Here is an 18454-nt window from a genome sequence, read left to right on the forward strand (position 1 = left end):
ATAGATTGATGCAAATGAGATGTCACCATGCGATGCGTTTTGAGCTATACTAGTTATGTCCCCACATAATATTGCAGACATGGCAATCAATAATTTTCTACAGTCGCTTAATCTGCATCATGTTTGATAACATTACCTCTAGGTTGAGCAAAAGGTTCCTCAGGACCCCCGTCCATTGGCCAAGTTGAAAACATGCTACCAGATGGGATCCTTGGCGGCTCTTTTGATTATTAAGTCTCGAGTGGGATTAAAGTTGTGGTGTAACGTGACGTCATGCCAAGGCTTCTAATCAGAAGGGTCACCGGGGATGTCGCTAGGTAGGAAGAGATTGACAGACTTATGGTCCAGTGGTCATGGACAACCAAAGTAGCCACTGGACTAGAGTCCTGAAGACCTTTTTGCTTCTCTAATTTCTTCACATCAAACCTTTACTTGTACTGCCCTTAGTCCTGGTCTAAAAGTCCTTTTTCTTATGATCTATTGTAAGAAATTCATATTAGCGCTATTGTCTTGTGCAAATCACATTTTATTGCCCTCCCGAATTCTATCCCCCATTCCTTTCTTAGGACGACAGAACTTTTTCCCCAAAATGTGAAGGACACAGAACTACTGGATGGTCATAACTTTATCTTTACTCAGATGTGACCTAAAGCTCTGGGTGAGATTGTAAGCAAATTCTTACCACACCCCATGGGTTTATCAGAGACAAAGAAGGTTAGGGAATTTTAAGAAGATTAAACCATGATATTTACAATGATCTCAAGGAGCGAACTCCATTAACTCTTCTCATCACAGACACTGAGATGGTGATGCTCAGGAGTCAAGTTAGAGCCAGAAAGCAAAAGCGAGTGAGATCTAGAATAAAATGATCAGAATTCCTTAGAGTTCAACATTTTTAAATGGTTATTCCAAAATATAACACCTGGAGAGCGGATAGACATAGTGATCTCTGGTGATCAGTCTGGTCGGTCCCTTGTGATGTGGGCTCTGGAAGTCTAGCAACGAGCCCTGTCCTGAGTGGTGCAGATGTGCACAGACTCCATCAATGTCCCGTTTGTTGTCTATGGAACTGAGGCAGTTAGTTGAACACCGTGCTTAGCTTTCTCTAAAAGTTCTGTAGACAATTAATGGATTGGAGGTCGAGCATGCACACCACCACTCCATTGAAAACAAGGTTCTATAGAATATGAGTACCAGGTCCCCAGTGGTTGGACTCCAAGCATTCAGTAAGTTTTCCTTTATTCCATGGAAATGGGATATGGATAAGGCATAACTTAATATTTTGCAAATAATTATTTTATACACCGTAATCCTTCTTTCCAGAAGATTCTACAATCTCTTACAAATTTTGGGACTTGGAAAGACCACAAGAAAAGCTCTACTGTTCCACTTTTTTTTTCCACCTATTCCACTGATTTCGTCCACCTACTTCCACCCAATTCGTCCACCTAACTTCCACCGATTTCGTACGCCTACTTCCACCCTTACTTTTTTTCCCACCTATTTTTGCTTGGAAAGGAAAGTTAGATTCTCGATATTTTATTATTTTACTAAAGATTTTTCAAACACAATCAAACTCTTGTGTGAAATTTCTCATGGAAGTCAAGATGACCAAGGTCAAGGCCCACGTTTCTAATAAATATGGAGAAGGCTTTCGTGTACTGGGCATATAGTCGTATTTCCAGACTTTACAACTTGGTAGGTGGCTTCTCAGCAGATCTAATAAATTACGTATCTTTTGGTTACCTCTAGACAATACCATCTTTATCTAAGAGCAGCGCTTTGATAATACATACAATTTAGGGATTTGGAGGTCGGTTAGATTTTGGAGAAACCAAATTTCTGGTGTTTTTTTTTTTTTTACAAGCTTAAAAAAAATTCTGAACTTTGTAAAAAAAAATTGATTTATAACATGATTGTCCAAGTCCCAATATATATTTTTTCCATCAATGCATGATGGGCTGTTTTGATCAAAGTTTGATCAGACTGTGATCCAATTTTCTCGGAGGTGGAGAACTTAAAAGATTTCTCCAACTTCTCCGTTCTGTCAACCCGTGAAAATCAGACCACACTCAGGTGACATCCATTTTTTTTTCCAAAGATCAATAGACATAAATGGCTGGGTAATGCAACTCGTGTATGCTGCAATTTTTTCCTTGGACCCACTCGACCCAAGTGAAATATCAGACATGTGCATAGAATAACATGGGGATGAGTGCTATTCGTCAAAACTCTCCGATTTTACCATCATGTGCACGAAACCTTCCTTAAATTTATATTTTCACTTTGGTTTTCAATTTTCCCATCTGGCTTGAACCTGCGATCGTTTGACTACTTGTACTATATACTATAATCTAGGGTTGGGCTTTCCAGGAGTCCCAATATAATGGCAATAGAAGTATTCAACACTCCTGGACTGCCCTAACAACACATTGGCAGCCCGATTGCTTCATGGAGAAAGGATCGGTTCCGGAACTGATGTCTCCCCTGGATCGCAACACTGAAATGTCACCGTCGAAGACTGAATGGTTGAACAGCAGCGATCAGAGCTAGCTCCAGTCGCTGCTGTTAGAAAAAGGTTTATAACTAGAGTTAGGCACATTTTTCAAAATTTGGTTCCGATTAAAATCGGCGGCGAATATTGTTTTAGCAATATTCACCCAACACAGCCGAATGTCATTGGCGTCAATGGAAGTAGAAATGAATGAATATGTTCGGAACTGATCATCAAACATAAATTTGGCACGGATAGGGTACCAATATGGCATGAATATGGCAAATTCAGATTCGGCATCGAAATCTGAATATATTCACTCAACTTTATAATACATGGGCACCTGCTTTACATGGAGGAGGCCCACCTCCTGAACTCACCCATATATCACCACCCAATTAGAATATTCTAGAATTCTGGTGTTAAATGATGCATAAGCAACTCTTCCTCTTAGAGTAGCTTTGCTCGTTTTGACAAAATACAGGTTGTCGATTTTGCAACCCATAACTATTTTTTTTTACTAGTTTTGAAACAGATTTGAATGATTAGTGCTAACATTTGGTAATTCCTCAAAATAGAGATGAGAATGCATTTGTACCTACATAGCACAGAAGGAAAGCACCGAAATCTTAATGGATGAGTCAATTGTCGGAGTGATTGCATTTACACACCTTGTAATTTGTTGATATTACCATCAACATTTTGTAGCCCTCCTGTATATCTACGATTTGGACCACTTAAAGGGGTAGCTATTATTGTTCAAATCAATCTTCTGTGATACACATATTTTAGAAAAAGTTTCTGAAAAATTGTCGTTACTCTTAATTTAGCAATTATCACACTGCCCACTAGGACTATTTTAGACTTGTGCAATGTGGTAGACACTGGTGGCATTATATTATATCTGGGCATCATACTGCAAGTGGGGGACACTGGGGGCATCATACTGTGTGTAGGGGAATCATACTGTGGGGGCATTATTCTGTGTATTGAATACTGTGGGAAAATATACTGTGGGGGTATCATACTGTTTGTGGTAGAATGGAATATAGGTGTCGCAAGTGTGTCAGGCCAACCTGGGTGACCTCGGGTAGAAGATCACTGCATATCTTCCATTTAGCCCGTGTGTTGGGATCCCATATTAAATGAATTTGGTTTCCTTTGGTGCTGAAGAGGTTAACAACTCTTTCTATGCTGGTCAGAAACAGGCAGCTCCATTTCAGCTGCTTCTGATCTGGTTGTTAACTCTTCCTATAAAACCTGGCCAGACTCTCATTGTCCTGCTGTGAAAGCTCTGCTTCATGGCTCTTAGGAAACACTGTTCTGTGTCCTAAAGCAAAGTAGTTGAAGATTGGAGTTGGAGTTGTGGTGTTCTGTGGTTTGCTGTTGTACGCGTGTGTTTATCTCCTAGTCCCCTTTTCCCATTTAGTTTATTCCTCCCTGTCCCTATCCTCCTCCCTGTTGTTGGTTAGTGCTTTTGTACGATAGAGGTTTTCTGTTATCCCTCTTTTGTCTTTATATCTAGTTTACCGTTCATTTCTGTCCCGTGCCTCATGGGGTGAGGGAGGGGAGAGATTAGGTTTTTTATAGGAGCATAGTAAGGTTGGAGACTCGGGCCTTTCTACCTTTTAAGAGTACCTCCGGGACAGGGATAGTTGGGGTTTGTGTCGACGTTCAGGATTCCATCAGGATTTGGTCAGGATTTTATGCAGGTAAAATCCTGACTAAATCTGCACCTGAGGTCACTGGCAGGTCACCTGCGTTGTTTCAGCATTGTAAGGACATGCTGCATTCTGAAAAGACGCGCCGCATGTCTGTTTCCGTGGGTCTGCCGCATGCGTCTTTTAATGCATTTCATGAAATCCCCTCCACTATGCTGTAACATCTGGACGCTGCGTGTTTGACGCTGCGGCTCTACGCTGCGTCAAACACACAGCGCTTCCTGAACGTGGAAACATACCTTAGGGTCCCAACTCCAGGGACAGTTTGAGGCCCCTCTTCCTTACTGAAGACGGTCACAGAGTGACAGTAGGTTTGTGGGTTTGGAGTCTGTAGGAACATCATACTGCATGTTGAGGTCTGTGAAGGCATCATATTATATATGAAAGTCTTTGCGGGCAACAAACTGTGTGCGGGGGGTCTGTGGGTAGATTATAGTGTGGTTGTACATTTGTGGGGACATCATTCTGTGTGTGAGGATCTGTGCGAGCTTCATGCTGTGTGTGGGGATCTGTGGGTGAATCATTCTGTGGTTGTGGATCTGTGGGGACATCACACTTTGCGTGGGGATCTGCAGGTGCATCATATTGCGTGTGGGAGTCTGTGGGGGCATCATACTCTGTGGGAGTCTATGGGGTATCATACCGTGTGTGTGTGTGAGAATCCTACTATGTGTAGGGATCTGTGGCAGCATCATAACATGTGGAGGGAATCTGTGTGAGCAGAATATTGTGTAGGGGTTTGGTGTGAGCATCAAACTCTGTGGGAGCATAATACTGTGTGGGGTTCTATCGGGGCATCATACTGTGTGTGGGAAACTGTGGGAGCATTATACTGTGTGTGGGGATCTTTGGAAGTATTATACTGTGGGGGGGATCTTTGGAAGTATTATACTGTGGGGGGGATCTTTGGGAGTATTATATTGTGTGTGTGGATCTGTAGGAGAATCATACTCTATGTGGGGATCTGTGGGGACATCATAGCATGTGTGGGGATCTATGGAGGCATCATACTATGCATGGCAAAATCTATTGTTGGTGCGTTGTACTATATGTGAGGTAATATACACAAGTAAAGGATAGGGAAAGGGCAGAGTACTGGCTTATGGTAAAATAAGGAAAAAATGATGTGGTGTACTCTGCAGTATGTGTCCCTCTTTCTTATCTTTCAAAGTTGGGAGGTATGATAATAGTCAGCGCAGTGGGTAGCTCATACACAGCCTAGACCAATTAGAAGTTGACAAAATCAGTTTTATTGTAGACCTTATACCCAGAATTTGCTTGGACCAAATTACAGGAAATACATTTTAGGGATATAGATAAAATGTACAAAATACGAGTACTAGGATCTACAGTATATACCCTCCAATATCTAAAAATACCACTTCCCCTGTCACCCAGGGAACTGGAAAAAACCTAACAAAAACATCCTGCACTGCATGCAATACATTTATATATCAGTTGTCTTCAGTGACCATATCGTTGGCCCAAGGCAGGAGAACCTGGGGGAATGTCAGGGCTTCAATTCTTTCCTTCTTTTACTGTTGTCACAGCTTTATCTTTACCTTTGGGTAACCGTGGGATCCCTGAAAAAAAAAATGTAGTCATCATTCACCTAGAATAGTCTTATGGATCTATGGCGATTGACACTTCTCTATGGCTGATTGTTGACTTCAGCCTCAACGTATAGAATTAACGGAAATGTCTGTTTTATATTGATTAGAAGAGAGAGTATGTGTGAGATAAATTACGGTTCTATTATGTCTAAATGTTACAGTTTACTTTTTTTATTTTGAAAAACTTTATAAAAGGCGGCCATTTTGAAAAAAAAAAGTTTCCTTCCTATATGGTCCGAAAATCCAGTGCAGAATGATTTGTGTGTTTTATGGCATCTGTAACGAGCAGTTACTGTATATAGTATTACATAAATCTTTTAGACCCGATTGTGCTGATTTGCTTCTTTTAAAAAAAAATCTGCACTAAAATGGTTGTATAATCTGCAAATAAAAAATGAACATTTTATAAGTCAAGCTCCTAACTCCTTACCGAAAAGTAAAGTGCAAGAAAATCTCTTCTGCAGGTGATTACTAATACAGGTAAGGTTTGATTTTTGGACGCTTCGACCAAAAGGCACATTTCTGGTTACTTCATTCTGCCCCATTGTTACTATGTTATTAAATATCATGGTCACATTGGCCGCAGGTTGACCTCCTGGCCAGGAGCAGTAAATTTGTAATCTACTATCATAGGGATCTGAGATACATGCAATGCTTCCTTCTGGATTCCCTGCAAGAAAGAAAAGAGACGCTTTAGACAATGGTCAGTCATGACAATTTTTCACGAAAAAAAAATATTTTCTGGTTGGTTATTAGAAAATATGTAGTCAAAATTCATTCAGATCTAAAATGTTGCTCACAGTTCAGAAGAAGCTTGAGCTCACTGCTGGTTTCACTGTTTAGGAGGTTGGATGCTTCACAGGTGAATGGTCCGGTGTCATTCTTGGAGACGGGACTGATGGTGAGAGTGGAGTTTGTAGGAGAATCACTCTGAGTAATGTAATATGGAGGATTCAGGGAAACCGGTTTTCCATTTAGTCTCCAGGAGAAAGAGATAGCTGAACCCTGAGCTGAGCAATGAAGAGACACCGAGTCCTCTCCTGCCCAGAGCTCTCTTGATGTCGTATTTGATAACATCACTGATGAGACCGGTGCTGGAAGGAGAAGATGACAGCTTAATATTGTTATATAATATTCATACCTGAGCTGTAGAGTATGAAGTGCAAGGAACTTAGATGAAAATAAGAAAGTAAACTCCCATCTGCCGTGATCATGACCAACGATGTGGAAGTCAACGAAAACTAAACCTACATCATCTTCTGAAGGTCTCAAAAAATGTTGTGACAATTCGAAATAAGGCAACATGAAGTCCTTAGACTGATGATAAATACCACCAAAATTTGCCAAGTATCTTGAGTCTATGGCCATCTCAACCTCAGGACATTAATGATTTCTTTACTATCACAATTTTAAGGAACAACCAAGTAGGAAAACTGGACGCTTTCGAAAGGACATTCTAGACTGAGTGAACATCACCTTTATTTCTTGAGAGGAATGGATCAATATGTAATTGAACAATGGAGTCTGGGAATCTAAAGGTCCCATACATATTAGAACAGTGGTCCCCAACTCCAGGCCTCGAGGGCCGCCAACAGTGCAGGTTTTCAGGATTTCTTTAGTATTGCATCGGTGGTAATGTAATCATCTGCACAGGTGATGATTCCAACCCCTGTGCAATACTAAGGAAAACCTGCACTGTTGGCGGCCCTCGAGGCCTGGAGGTGGGGACCACTGTATTAGAATAACATTGATGGAACCCACCAATGTCAACAGGTTTTGGCCAGCAGTCAAATGTGTATAGGGACCCCCAAAGTCTCCCCAGACAGGTAATCCCGGAAGGAGATAAGGATCTGGCATGTTCAATGTCGGATGACTGTTGTTGATCCTTTTGTTCTCTAAAACATAATTCACTGCCAGTGGTGTCTGGTAGAAGATCTCCTGTAGACAACTCAGGAGCTCGGCAGAGCAAGTGTTTTTGTGTGAGGGAGTTGGGCAATATAGCTACCAGCCAACCCATCGTTCGGCCAACAAATATCTGAAGTGTATGTGGGGCTTAACATATCTGAATTTCTAATTGATAGCCAAGTATTAAAGCTAAGGACAATGAGGATCATTTCACATCCAAGACATCATTTGATTTCTCACCTTCAAATAGCTCTTGACCTTCAATACCTGTGTCCCAACTCCAATAAGCATGTACACGAAGATTAGTCAACGTGCAGCTAATCCCAATGGAAAGAGGTGAATAAGTCACAGCCAGAAATCTATAGCTTATCTCCCATAAAAACAAAGGATTGGCTTGTCAAAATTCGACTTGCCGATCTGGCTCTACCTCACCATCTGCCATCGGAACTCGAAACATACATATAAAATAAAAAGGTTCCACCAAAATCATTGGGTTAGGATGAGTCTTCTCTTTTGTATACAGTCATGCTAATTATGTCCAATGGTTTGAGTTTCTTGTCTTAATTATTAGTTTTTTTAATGTACTGTTCAACATTTTTGAAAAATGTGAAAGATTTTCATACTTACAAGCAAATTTAAAGTCCAGTTTGTTGCTGGTCTCCGTGTTTACCCAGTTCGAAGCTGTGCATGTCAAGAGTTTGGTGTCATCAGAGGAGACTTGGTTAATGATGAGGGTGGAGTTATTTTTGGAGAGATGATATTGAGAACTTTCTGGCAGTGGTGCATCTTCCTTACTCCAGGAGTAGCTGACATTTGTACCGCGGGCCGAACAATGTAGAGACACTGAATCTCTTCCAGGCCAAAGCAATCCTGATGCGTTACTGGTAAGAGTTACAGAAGAGACTGGTACTGCAAAATAAAATATATATGTATGTGTGTTATATTAAGAAGAGAGAACAAACTACATCTTATCATTACTTTACTGAGTTACGTAGACAGTAGCAAGGTAAGGAAAATATGGGACCATTACTGCACCATTGTTACCGTCAAAAGGACTTGTCCTCTTCAACACCTCATGAACCTGGTTGCAGCTTGACTTGTTTCCAGAACCAGATCTAAGGGCCCTCATACACATTAGATTAAGGTTGACTGAACCTGTTGATATCGATGGGTTGGGCTGATTATCTAATGCGTATGGGGGCCCAAACAATTTATTGCTGGGGGGGATATTGATCTAGTTTATCCGAATTTGGACTGCTGAAAATTTTGTTCTCGCGAAGATAAGTTGAGGCCAGAAATTTTTGGTTGCAGCTCTCATAGAGAACACAGGAACGCTCAACCGAACTAAAGTCCCCATATATGGGATAGCCACTGGCCAAACAATTGGCCGAAGTATCATTTGGCCCACAGCTATCTCATGGGTTTGGCAGCCTTAAGCCTACGAGAACATCTCTCTGATGGGAAACAAATGCAGTATACTAGGATTATTTTGACTGCACAAAAATTGGATTCAGTGCATTTTTCTTGTGTTTGTGATAGCTTACGATGGAAGATTGAATACACAACAATCGCATCTCTGACAGCTCGGAGCCCTTCGAAAGGTAGGTTTTCTTAAAGCTGTTTTCCAGGATGCGAGAAGCTAAACAAAATGTTGAATCTATGGTCAAGCCAAAATTTATGGCTCAAGACTGTAGACTGGTATTTGGCAGCATCGATTGATGTATGACATGTAAAAAAAGCAAAGGAAAGTAAGGCGAACCACCAGCGTGGTGGTGCACCAAAAGATTTAATAGGAATTCACCATCTTTATCTTGGATTGCCCATTTAAGTATGACATTATTGTTATATTTAGCTTGTACTTTATCCAATCACGCTACAGGGATTGGTGTTTAGACTTTTTACAGGGTTTATTTTATCAAGCACTCACCAGATACAGTCACAGCTATGGAGTCGCTGGTGTTGGAGCTGACAGGGTTTTGGATGGTGCAGGTGTAGGATCCAGTATCATGCTCAGTTATTGACGTGAAGTCCAGGAATGATCCCTTACAGATCACATGGGGCTCAGAGCAGATAATCTTCTGACCATCTCGGTAGAAAGTGTAAGAAGTCACAGTCTGACTCTCGGCATCGCATTGGAGGGTCACATCGGTGCCACTAATAAGGGGACTTCTTCGGTTGAGAATGAGAAGCGGAGTAGTAAGTTTAGCTAGAAAAAAGAATCGCATAAATGTGGCTGAGAACAGGAAGGGAAAAAAAGTAAAATTAAACTAACTTTCTCTAAAAAGTCTTTTATTTTATTGCCAAAAGCCAATCGATTATCTAATGTAACTGAATTTGATTGGGTCATCTGCTTTGTAATATTTTCGTTTTCTTTTTTTTCTGGACGTCGCCCTGTATATTGTCCTGCTGTGTAGACTCCGAGCGATCACCTAAGACCCGCATAAAACTCAGTAACAAGTATTCCATATCCCTGCAGTGCCTCCACAGGTCAAATAGAGAATTACATCACGCTTATTGAAATCAATGAACAGTCTAGTACAAATTTAACATCAAACATCAGCAATGAAGAGGGTTTCCTCCCACCCTGTTGACCGTTTATGGGGCATCCGAATATTGCGACATTATGGCTAAACACATTTGAATGAGGAAAAAATAGAGTAAAATGAATACTTACAGTAGATGGTCAGCTGATAGCGCTGAACATAGGAATTGAATGTTACGGGATTGAATACTTTTGTTTTATACGTGCTCTCATCCGCAAAGGAGATGTTGTTCAGCCTCAAAGTCCCGTTTTCCATCAGCTCAGTCCTTTCTTTATACAGAGGATTGTACTGCGGAGAGCCACCAGACGTCAGTCTCGCAATTACAATAACTTTCCCGGTGTGTCCGCAATTCCAGTCTATTCTGTACTGAGGAGGTAAGGAAATGGGAATTTCGAAATTCACAGAATGTCCCAACATACCATCCACCTGCTCCATAGAAATGACTGGAGTCACTAAGCCTACAGCAGAAGATAAAAGAAAAACAGTCTATGTGAAGGTCCGGAATCGTATTGTTTGCCATAGGCATCAGTTCATGTTTTCTGTATTTTAATACATTTTATGTTATATGTTTTAATTAAAATATACTCTAGGGGACCTTACATGAGGGAGGACAACACATATTTATAGGATCTAAAATAATACAACGCCGTTGGGGTTCAGGTCTCATCAGACTCTACTTACGCCACCGGGAGGAAACATCTAGACCATCTTAGCTCAAGAGACAGAAGCCAACAAAAAACAGTCCTAGATGAATTTATTGGGTCCCTGGTGCCCATTATAATGACTTGTATCCCTTCCAATCTCCATCTGAGCATGTAGGGGTCTCAGTACCAGACATCTCATATGTACAAAACACCGTGCTTAATTAAAAAGGGGATGTCCAAAATAAAAAATCTCAATAGGAATGTGTCAAATTATAGAATGCTAAGCGTGATGGCTATTATGTAAGGATAATTTCCATTATCAATTTATTTTCTCACTATTTTAATCATAAAACCCTTTAAGATATCCCAGCATGGTGTCCCTTCGTCATATAAATCCCCAAAAGACATTCTTATCTTGAAGGAGTCAATGAAAATGGGATGAAATTTACATCCTGCAACTGAAAGACGTCATGCAAAGGCTATGTGCACACAGAGAGGGTTGAGGACTTTGTTTTGGAGCAGAAACTGAGCAGAACCTCTTCAAATTTCAAAACTCTTCAAAAACTTTCATTTTCTTTAGTTCTTTTCAGTTTCTGGTCCAAAAAGTTCCTTCACTGGTACAAGGGCAGGTTAAATAAACAATTTCCAACAGAATACAGAGATGTTTGATTGGTGCACACAAAGTCTTTTTTTGTAGAGTTTCTGGAGCAGAAACTGAAAGTTTTGAGATTTGGAGAAGGATTTTGAGAATTTTCGCTCTGTTTCTGCTCCAAAAAACTCATCTGCGTGCACGTAGTCATGTGAGGGAATTCTTACCTGAAGCCACCAGAAGTGTGAAGATTGGGAACATGGACGGAAACCTCGGGGCGCTCTCCATTGCGTCTCTGCACCAGGTCACAGCTAGTACTTTGCCTTGTTTCAAGTTCTCTAGTCTGTGGATTAGGATGTGGAATGAATTTTTCTAGTAAAAGGTTAGACTGTGACGTCTGTGTGATCCCTGCCAAAAACACACCTAAAATAGGAATTATTTAAAGAGCATCCTAAAATTAGAATCCTCATCCATTTCCAATTCCGATATCCCTGTGTGGGAGGATCTTGGATGACAACCAGTAAGACAGTGTTCTCTACACTTTACACTTCTGCAGACCATGGGACCTGCAAACAGCTGATTGATGATGATGAGTGTTGGTCCCCCAGTGATCCAATTGATTGATGATCTATCTTATGGATCAATATTTTTGTCCAAAATGCACATCTCCTTTAAGTAGGGGTATACACATGATTTTGTCAAGGAGGTTCATGCAAACAAAAAGATTACACACGTTCTCACTTCCAAAGTTAATCCCCCAAAAATCAAGTTATTCCCTTTCTATTTGATAGGGAAGAACTTGTTGATTGCTGGGGGTCCAACAACTGGGTCCCCAGTGATCCCAAAATCAAGGCCTTGGAATTCTAGAACAGGGGTTCTGCAGCCTTGTCCGAAATGGATGGCGCAGAGATGCGCATGCTCAGACTCTAGTTCATCCACTGTCTATGTGGTTGATGGAAATACCTTGAGAGTACCATAGACAATGAAGGGAGCAGAGACTGATCCCGTTCTAGGGATCAGTGGGGATCCCAGCTGTTGAATCCTCAGCAATCAGCAAGTTATGCCCTGTCAAGTGAATAGAGGAATGATATGATTTTTTGGGGACTTGATTGCTAGGGGTCTAGTTGCTGGGACCCCTAGTGATCTCGAAAATGGGGCACTTGAATTCTGGAACAGGGGTTCTGCAGAATTGTATGAAATAGATGGAGCAGAGATGCGCATGCTCAGCCGCTACTCTATTCCCTGTCTATGGGCTTGTTGGAAACAGCTTGACAGTACCGTAGACAATGAATGAAGCAGAGGTTGGTCCCGTTCTTGGGATTACTGTGGCTCCTAGCTGATGGATACCCAGCAATTATCAAGTTATCACCTATCAAGTGAATAGAGGAATAACATGATTTTTTGTGGACTTGATTGCTGGAAGTCCAGCCACAGGGACCCCCAGTGATCCCGAAAATGGGGCTCTGCAACTCTACAACAGGGGTTCTGCAGAACTCTTTGAAATGGTGAAGCAGTGATGCACATGCTCAGCTGTTGTGAATTCTGTGGCCAAGCTCCCTCCTGTGGTTGTGAGTGGTACTGCGGCTGGTTCTGTCTATAAGCTTCCCTTGGTGGATGAGAGTGGTACTTCGGCTTCTGAGTTTCCTTCCTCAGGTGATGAGGTTAAGTCGTTAGGTGCTGCTCTATTTAACTCCACCTGGTGCTTTGATCCTGGCCTCCAGTCAATGTTCTAGTATTGGTCTTGCTTCCTCCTGGATCGTTCCTGTGGCCTGTCTATCCTGCATAAGCTAAGTTCTGCTTATGTTATTTTTGTTTGCTATATTTTCTGTCCAGCTTGCTATATTGGTTTTTCTTGCTTGCTGGAAGCTCTGAGACGCAGAGGGAGCACCTCCGTACCGTTAGTCGGTGCGGAGGGTCTTTTTGCCCCTCTGCATGGTTGTTTGTAGGTTTTTGTGTTGACCGCAAAGCTATCTTTACTATCCTCGGTCTATTCAGTAAGTCGGGCCTCACTTTGCTAAATCTATTTCATCTCTGTGTTTGTATTTCATCTTTACTCACAGTCATTATATGTGGGGGGCTGCCTTTTCCTTTGGGGAATTTCTCTGAGGCAAGGTAGGCTTATTTTTCTATCTTCAGGGCTAGTTAGTTTCTCAGGCTGTGCCGAGTTGCATAGGGAGCGTTAGGCGCAATCCACGGCTACCTGTAGTGTGGTGTCATAGGATTAGGGATTGCGGTCAGCAGAGTTTCCACGTCTCAGAGCTAGTCATATGTTTTTGGTAAATGTCAGGTCACTTTGTATGCTCTGAACTTCAAGGTCCATTGTGGTTCTGAATTACCTGTTCATAACACTCAGCCTCTACTCCATTCCCTGTCTATAAGGTTGATGGAAACACCTTGACAGTACCATAGACAATGAATGGAGCAGAGGTTGATCCTGTTCTCGGGATCACTGGGAGTCCCAGCTGTTGATCAGCATCATATTCCCTATCAACTACAGTACAGACCAAAAGTTTGGACACACCTTCTCATTTAAAGATTTTTCTGTACTTTCATGACTATGAAAATTGTACATTCACACTGAAGGCATCAAAACTATGAATTAACACATGTGGAATTATATACTTAACAAACAAGTGTGAAACAACTGAAAATATCTCTTATATTCTAGGTTCTTCAAAGTAGCCACCTTTTGCTTTGATGACTGCTTTGCACACTCTTGGAATTCTCTTGATGAGCTTCAAGAGGTAGTCACCGGGAATGGTCTTCCAACAATCTTGAAGGAGTTCCCAGAGATGCTTAGCACTTGTTGGCCCTTTTGCCTTCACTCTGCGGTCCAGCTCACCCCAAACCATCTCGATTGGGTTCAGGTCTGGTGACTGTGGAGGCCAGGTCATCTGGCGTAGCCCCCCATCACTCTCCTTCTTGGTCAAATAGCCCTTACACAGCCTGGAGGTGTGTTTGGAGTCATTGTCCTGTTGAAAAATAAATGATGGTCCAACTAAACGCAAACCGGATGGAATAGCATGCCGCTGCAAGATGCTGTGGTTGCCATGCTGGTTCAGTATGCCTTCAATTTTGAATAAATCCCCAACAGTGTCACCAGCAAAGCCCCCCACACCATCACACCTCCTCCTCCATGCTTCACGGTGGGAACCAGGCATGTAGAGTCCATCCGTTCACCTTTTCTGTGTCGCACAAAGACACGGTGGTTGGAACCAAAGATCTCACATTTGGACTCATCAGACCAAAGCACAGATTTCCACTGGTCTAATGTCTATTCCTTGTGTTCTTTAGCCCAAACAAGTCTCTTCTGCTTGCTGCCTGTCCTTAGCAGTGGTTTCCTAGCAGCTATTTTACCATGAAGGCCTGCTGCACAAAGTCTCCTCTTAACAGTTGTTGTAGAGATGTGTCTGCTGCTAGAACTCTGTGTGGCGTTGACCTGGTCTCTAATCTGAGCTGCTGTTAACCTGCGATTTCTGAGGCTGGTGACTCGGATAAACTTATCCTCAGAAGCAGAGGTGACTCTTGGTCTTCCTTTCCTGGGGCGGTCCTCATGTGAGCCAGTTTCTTTGTAGCGCTTGATGGTTTTTGCACCTGCATTTGGGGACACTTTCAAAGTTTTCCCAATTTTTCGGACTGACTGACCTTCATTTCTTAAAGTAATGATGGCCACTCGTTTTTCTTTACTTAGCTGCTTTTTTCTTGCCATAATACAAATTCTAACAGTCTATTCAGTAGGACTATCAGCTGTGTATCCACCAGACTTTTGCACAACACAACTGATGGTCCCAACCCCATTTATAAGGCAAGAAATCCCACTTATTAAACCTGACAGGGCACACCTGTGAAGTGAAATCCATTCCCGGTGACTACCTCTTGGAGCTCATCAAGAGAATGCCAAGAGTGTGCAAAGCAGTCATCAATGCAAAAGGTGGCTACTTTGAAGAACCTAGAATATAAGACATAATTTCAGTTGTTTCACACTTTTTTTGTTAAGTATATAATTCCACATGTGTTAATTCATAGTTTTGACGCCTTCAGTGTGAATGTACAATTTTCATAGTCATGAAAATACAGAAAAATCTTTAAGTGAGAAGGTGTGCCCAAACTTTTGGTCTGTACTGTATATAGAGGAAACTTGATTTCTAGGGGACCTGATTGCTGGACGTACAGCCACTGGGACCCCCAGTGATCTCGAAAACAGGACTTTGGAACTCTGAATCACGGGTTCTGCAGAATTGTCCGAAAAGGATGGAGCAGAGATGCACATGCTCATCCTCTACTCAATTCACCATCTGTGGGGTTGATGGAATTATCTTGACAGTACCATAGTCAATGAATGGAGCAGAGGTTGATTCCTCTCTCAGCTGTTGGAACCCCAGCGATCAGCAAGTTATTCCCTATCAAGTAGATATGGAATATCTTTTTTTTTTGGAGACTAACCCTGTAATATCGGTATATAAGTTATACTATATGCTATTACTTGATCAATACTGGACCTAATGCACACTATAACCCAGCCCTCATTTACTGCACCTAGAGCACAGAGAGAATAGAAAGCCTAGATTTACTAATCCTGTCCAATATTTAGACAGTGGAAGCTTAGACTAAACAGTCTGCAGAAGCAGAACCTTTATCAGAGTCGATGATAACATTTGACTCATCTTTGGACATTTTTCATCTATGACTGTTAATATTTATTTATTGCAGTACCGCATTTCACCACCTGGTGGGATCGGGAGCCATGTTGGAAGTTTGGTAATATTATGACGTTGATAAGTGAACGGTGCCCAGGAGTGTGGTATTTAGTGTGTGCACAGCTACCTGGTGCATATAATCTCCGGGAGACGCCGAGCTGAAAACATCGCAAACAAATGGACAACGGCCAGGTCCCTTTCTGTTGGATTTTATTTATCTTTAGCCTCGGTAAGAGAACGTAAAACTCTTTATAATAGATGCTTTATAGGATATATCATTCCCAACGTTTTCTCTTTCAGCGCACACAGGTTTGGCAACACCTACCTGGCCGATAAATGGAACTTTTGGAGGATCTGTGTATTTTGACGCATTTGCCGACCTCCCTGATAAATATCGCATACAGTGGATCTTAGGAGAGACCGGAGATGTCGTTGTGATCGCTGAGGTCAATCCTGGTAGTGTTCCCGAGTACCATCCTCAGTACAGGGGCAGAACTCAGCTGTATGATAATGAGACATTGAGACTGGACAACCTGACGTCCGCGGATGAAGGACATTATGGCCTCTACGTGTTTGATGAAAATACGTTCAACACTGAAATCGTCTCCTACGATCTCAAACTCTACTGTAAGTAATGGCTTCTAGTGTATTTCCTCCATGTAATATAAAATAGAGACACCCGACCACTTTGAAATAAATTGGAAATAAATTCAAGCGCGCTGCAATACCAGATACCACCTGTGGGAAAGGGTGGCGCTGTTTCTGGTTCGGAAACAAAAAAAAAACCAGAACCTTTTTTTCTTGACTTAAATAGCTAAAAAATTGTATTTTATTAACATTTTTTTGCCTTCTATAGCCTCCGTGTTGCATGGTCTATGGCTGGGTATGGAATGAGTTATCTAAGAATCTGGCAGGAAAGTTTTTCACTTTTATCTTCCTTCTTTTGAGCTCTTCTCAGCTGATTTATGTCCAAGGATAATGTAGTATGTCCAAGGTAGACATCATCGTCCCCAGGAAGAAGCAGTAGTGAAACGCGCGTCGGGGCTTCCGCCACTTTTCTAGTTATTTAAACATCGGGGTCTCCTGTAGTGATCACGGGCGTCTGCTTGAACCCTTATGTCGTCATAAATCAGCCGAAAGGAGCTGGAAGAAGGAAGATAAAATATTCTCTCCCGACAGAACACAAAGCCAACGTCAGATGATTATATCATGTAATATTATGTTTCTATAACGTCCTTGTTTTGTTTCCATTCAGCTTTCCTAAATGTGCCGACTCTCAGCGTGATCTCTGACCGTATTGTTGATGCCACCAATGTGACCCTCCGCTGTGATGCCGGGAGTCAGATTGTGACTACTTACATGTTCTACCGTGAACAGAAATCAATCTGCTCTGAGCCCCATGTGAGCTGCAGGGGATCATTCCTTGACTTCACCCCGATATCTGAGAATGACGGCGGAGCCTACACCTGCACCATCCAAAACCCCATCAGCGCCAACAGCAGCGACTCCCTGAGTCTGACTGTAGCAGGTGAGCATATACTGTTGCCTTAACTTTCATGCTCCTTCATTCATTATGATTAGTGATGAGCAAGCATGCTCGGATAAGGTGTTATCTGAGCATGCTCGAGTGCCAATCAAGCATTTCGGTGTACTTGAAAAAATATGCTCGAGTTGCCGCGTCTGCATGTCTCTCTGCTGTTCGACAACCGCAACACATGGCATGGCCGCAATCCCTGCATGTGTTGCGATTCGAACAGTCGTGAGACATATAGATGCGACAACTCAAGCATATTTTTCGAGCATGCCGAAAATACTCGACTAAGATATGAGCGTGCACAGATAACGCATGCTCGCTCATCACTAATTATGATACAACGATCCACTAAGAATCTAAAATTTGGCAAATGTTGCACAATGTGTTATGTTTGTTTGTTTGTTTGTTTGTTTTCTTTGCAAATTCTATGTTACTACTGTATTTTTTTTGTTTGTTTTCTTAGCAAATTCTATGTTATTACTTTTTTTTTGTTTGTTTGTTTTCTTTGCAAATTCTATGTTATTACTGTATTTTTTTGTTTTCTTTGCAAATTCTATGTTATTACTGTATTTTTTTTGTTTGTTTTCTTTGCAAATTCTGTTATTACTGTATTGTTTTTTTGTTTGTTTTCTTTGCAAATTTTATGTTATTACTGTATTGGTTTTTTGTTTGTTTTCTTTGCAAATTCTATGTTATTACTGTATTTTTGTTTTT

General features: G+C 41.6%; 1 protein-coding gene across 1 annotated transcript; it reads right to left on the reverse strand.

The window, feature by feature from the left end:
- Positions 1-5733: 5733 nt before the first annotated feature.
- LOC138652152 (carcinoembryonic antigen-related cell adhesion molecule 1-like) lies at positions 5734-11797 on the reverse strand. The gene is made up of 7 exons (XM_069742922.1): positions 11737-11797; positions 10408-10734; positions 9661-9939; positions 8361-8642; positions 6629-6922; positions 6259-6498; positions 5734-5798 (listed from the first exon to the last, which is right to left on the reverse strand). Exons 1-7 carry the CDS (start codon positions 11795-11797, stop codon positions 5734-5736), a joined length of 1548 nt encoding a protein of 515 aa, XP_069599023.1.
- Positions 11798-18454: the final 6657 nt, after the last annotated feature.

Source organism: Ranitomeya imitator, chromosome 10, assembly GCF_032444005.1.
Source record: "Ranitomeya imitator isolate aRanImi1 chromosome 10, aRanImi1.pri, whole genome shotgun sequence".
Lineage (NCBI taxonomy): Eukaryota > Metazoa > Chordata > Amphibia > Anura > Dendrobatidae > Ranitomeya > Ranitomeya imitator.

Coding starts and splice junctions, on each gene's coding strand:
- LOC138652152 (XM_069742922.1), bottom strand. CDS start 11,797: ATGGAGAGCGCCCCGAGGTTTCCGTCCATGTTCCCAATCTTCACACTT. Junction 8,643..9,660: donor CATAGCTGTGACTGTATCTG/GTGAGTGCTTGA, acceptor TTTATTTTGCAG/TACCAGTCTCTTCTGTAACT. Junction 6,499..6,628: donor GCTCAAGCTTCTTCTGAACT/GTGAGCAACATT, acceptor TCTTTCTTGCAG/GGAATCCAGAAGGAAGCATT.